Source organism: Rhyacophila brunnea, unplaced genomic scaffold, assembly GCF_057557595.1.
Source record: "Rhyacophila brunnea isolate RB1 unplaced genomic scaffold, BYU_Rbru_1.0 scaffold_13, whole genome shotgun sequence".
NCBI lineage: Eukaryota > Metazoa > Arthropoda > Insecta > Trichoptera > Rhyacophilidae > Rhyacophila > Rhyacophila brunnea.
This window is the reverse complement of record NW_028232785.1, coordinates 22738465-22742113: the sequence shown is the minus strand read 5'-3', so window position 1 is coordinate 22742113 and position 3649 is coordinate 22738465. Positions and strand designations below refer to the sequence as shown.

At 32.1% G+C, this 3649-nt stretch overlaps 1 protein-coding gene across 1 annotated transcript; it reads left to right on the top strand.

Moving 5' to 3' along the window:
- Positions 1–252: 252 nt before the first annotated feature.
- On the top strand, positions 253–3649 carry LOC147076946 (uncharacterized). Its single transcript, XM_085940580.1, has 3 exons — positions 253–454; positions 774–914; positions 2671–3649. The coding sequence occupies exons 1-3, from the start codon at positions 311–313 to the stop codon at positions 3490–3492; spliced, it is 1107 nt and encodes a 368-aa protein (XP_085796706.1). The 5' UTR covers positions 253–310; the 3' UTR covers positions 3493–3649.

The window sequence follows — 3649 nt, the reverse complement described above, 5'->3', positions numbered from 1 at the left end:
AAAACAAATTAAATCAAAACATACTTAAGTACAATTTAATACTTATATACAAAGGTAGTGATTTGTACTTTAAATTAAATTTCTCTGCCACAAGTAATATTAGAACTGTCAGAAATAGGTTTTTTTTTTTTTTTCATAAATTGTAATTTTTGTTGGCCATTAGCAAATTAAGCAACTGTAGTGTCATTAAAATCTACTGACAATAATTTAATACAACATTCTCACTATAGTGGCAATACCAGACAGTTAACTGTCATTGTAGATAAGTTGTCAAGATGATAATAATAATGGACGCTTAAGATGTTTTATAATGGATTTAATACATGAAAAGGATGTTGACGAAAAAAAGTCACACACTCCCATTTTGTTTGGTTTATTAATGCACCCGAGCAATCCAGACGCCCATACTTGCGTTAAATTGGAGGATTCTGATGATGTCCATTGTAATCCTGAGGTCAGTTTTTCAAAAAGTTCCTACCTACCTATTTAAACATTTGCGAGCGTGTTATCAGATATCACACCGGACTTAAGACGATACTTTAGTGAAACATTATTATGATTATAAGTGAACATTATTATCTGGCTGCATTATTGCAATATCTATAGGTACCTAGGTAACTGTGACATGACCCTAAAAACTAAATAAAAATAGTAGATATCAAGGGAGTTTATCAAATGTGTGATATAAGATTTAACCTTTATCTTCCGTTTCCACGTACTCATACAAATTTAATACATAATTCTTTTTCACCAAAGTACTATTTTTTTATCAGAATTCTTCAATCGACATTACGAGCGAGACTTTATTGCAATCGGGCAACTGGAGAAACAGATTTGACGCAGATGTATTACTTCCATATTCTGAAGATTCTGTTGCCAGCTGCTCTAATCCACATGGCAACACCTCAATGCAGGTATTTATTTATTTGTCAATAATCGGTACAATAAACTCTAAAACCATGTACCTAGGTGCACAGTGACGACCCGTGTTGACGGTCGTCTGCTTCTCGCATGGTATAGTGAAGACTTATGGCCGGTTCGGATTACTCGAGTAGTTTAGTCGAGTGAAGAGTAATTTAGTACCTAACTAAACGTGTATGAACAAAAAAATTTAGTCGAGTAATTTAGTAAAATCATTTAGTCGAGTCAATCCATTTTGTTCTATTTTTTCGGTCGAGTAGCGGTTCCACCATCTCTCACTAATTACCAAACAAGCCACGAGACAAGTCTGAACACGTTAAGGTCATGTTAGTTGTCGTAGAATTTATTTTTCCAACATTATTTGTATTGAACATACATACTTTGAAAGCACTTCTGAGAAATGTATAAGGAACCAATAGATTTTTTTTTTTTAATTAATTTAAATTTTAATCTGCCCTTCCAAGAAAGAAGGCAGTAACTCGCAAAATTTGTGAAATTGAGTTATGAATGCCATCCGTTAGGTAATTTTGAAAACCATATATTCTGTTCACTTTAAAATCAGAATTATCACTAAAATACCGTTCAAATATTTAGTGAAAAAATGGGCATCTGCTAAAATAATACAAATTTCTTAGCAAAAAGCCAGTAATTGCACATATTTATTGCAGTTACTGCTTGTTTATTTTTACTTTATTTATATTTTAACATCCTACTAATAAAAATTATCACCGTTTTTTTTTTTAATTCACAGTACTAAAGTTGGAAAAATCACATTATGTCATTTATCTCGAAAGTGTGTGAGAGTCAGTTACTGCCTTCTTCCTTAGAAGGGCAGTAATGGACTGTGTTCGGACACTTTTCAGTTACTAAATCATTTAGTGGTAACTAAATCACTCGCCACTCGACTTAACTACTCGACTAATCCGAACCAGCTTTTATCCTTTTCATTTAGTCGCTTTAGTATTTCGAAACCTTTCCATACATCAGTGACTAATTTCCTTAGGCACCTATTTAAATATAATAGGTAGCTGAATTAGGAAAGCACTTTGGAGAGTATTAAAACTTTTCGCAACTAAGTATGGCGCCTTTAGCTTAGTGATATACCTATGTGCATGGACGCGGAATCCAATTTTTTTTCTATTGGTTATAATATATTATTTTCTCGTGTTAAGTGTTAAGTGAATAAGTGTTTTCAAAAAAATATTTTAATAATTAGAATGTTACATTTTTAAATCTTGTGAATTATTCGTTTAATAAAAAAATAGTCAGTTAATAATATGTATAATATTTACCATTTTATTATTACAATGTTTTTGTCCCGTACAGAATTTTTCTTGTTTGTCCAAGATTTTTAACCAACTTCCCGACTAGCTAGACATTTGAAACTTTTAGAATATATCAGAACAAGACGGGAATCCTTTTTTTTATTACTTTTGGCCATCTTTAAGCAGAATTCAATTCATTTTCAGTTTAATTCTGTTTTGTATGTGTCGGAAAAAAATCGTTAAAAGTAATATTTACTACTCACTATTATTGGTTTCTAAGTGGGTCCTAGCAACTAAATTATTATTATAACGTACGTGCGTTACTATGGAAATCAATATGAAATGTCAAAATGACATTTCAGTATTCTATATTTATTAATACATGGAATTGTCAAGTTTATATGATTCAACAGAAAATTTAAAAACGTGGTAAGTATATAAAAAGTTCTTTTTATCTTGTAATTATTATTATTGAAATTTTCAGATCCCTTTCATACCGTGTGATGTATCGATACGTATTCCAGTAATACCTTCGCATAGTACTGACGATTTTGAATTTGGTTTCATGACTAATTCATTGAAATATGGAAAACCTAAGAATCTACCTGCGATCGATTCTGTTGTATCCAAGTGTAAAGATAGAGGTTGTCTTGGTGACAGCTCTAAACATAAATTACTTGACGAGAAAGAAGCATGTATGCAGTTGGAGAGAGTTATATTTTACGATAGAAATTTCGCTTGCGATATGTGCTTTGATTTTTTCCCGTCTACGGATATTTTGAATGATCACAAATTGTATATGCATGACGTCTCTATAGATGGCGTCAACGCGAAAAAGTTTGGTGATAAGCCATTCGCGTGCGACGAATGTCACTACAAATGCAAACGCGCGACCGACTTGAAACGACACAGACTCGTACACATCGAAGAAAAACCGTTGACGTGCAACTTTTGCGATTACAAATGCAAGCACATGCGGTATTTAAAAAAGCATCTTTTGATTCATTCCGACGTAAAATCCTATGAGTGTAATGAATGCAGTCAAAAATTCAAATCTTCAAGCAACTTAAATACGCATAAAAAAGTTCATAGTGGCGACAAACCTTATAAATGTGACTTGTGTGGATATAGATGTATTCAATCCGGGACGTTGAAGACGCATAAATTGGTGCACAGCGGTGAAAAGCCGTTTAAATGCAGTGTATGCGATTATAAATGTACGACGTCTGGTACTTTGAACCGACATAAAGTTAAACATAATATTAGCGAGCAGGATGTCACTCCAATAAATACAATTAATACTTAATACACAACTGCATTAAGGACTTTCTAGATGTAATTTTGTTGGAATTCAGAAAACACAAATGTAACTGAATGTATCAATTTCATTTTTTTTAGCATATTGTGGACATTACAAATTATAATTTTAAGAGACGTTCTAAACATGACATGAAACATTATTA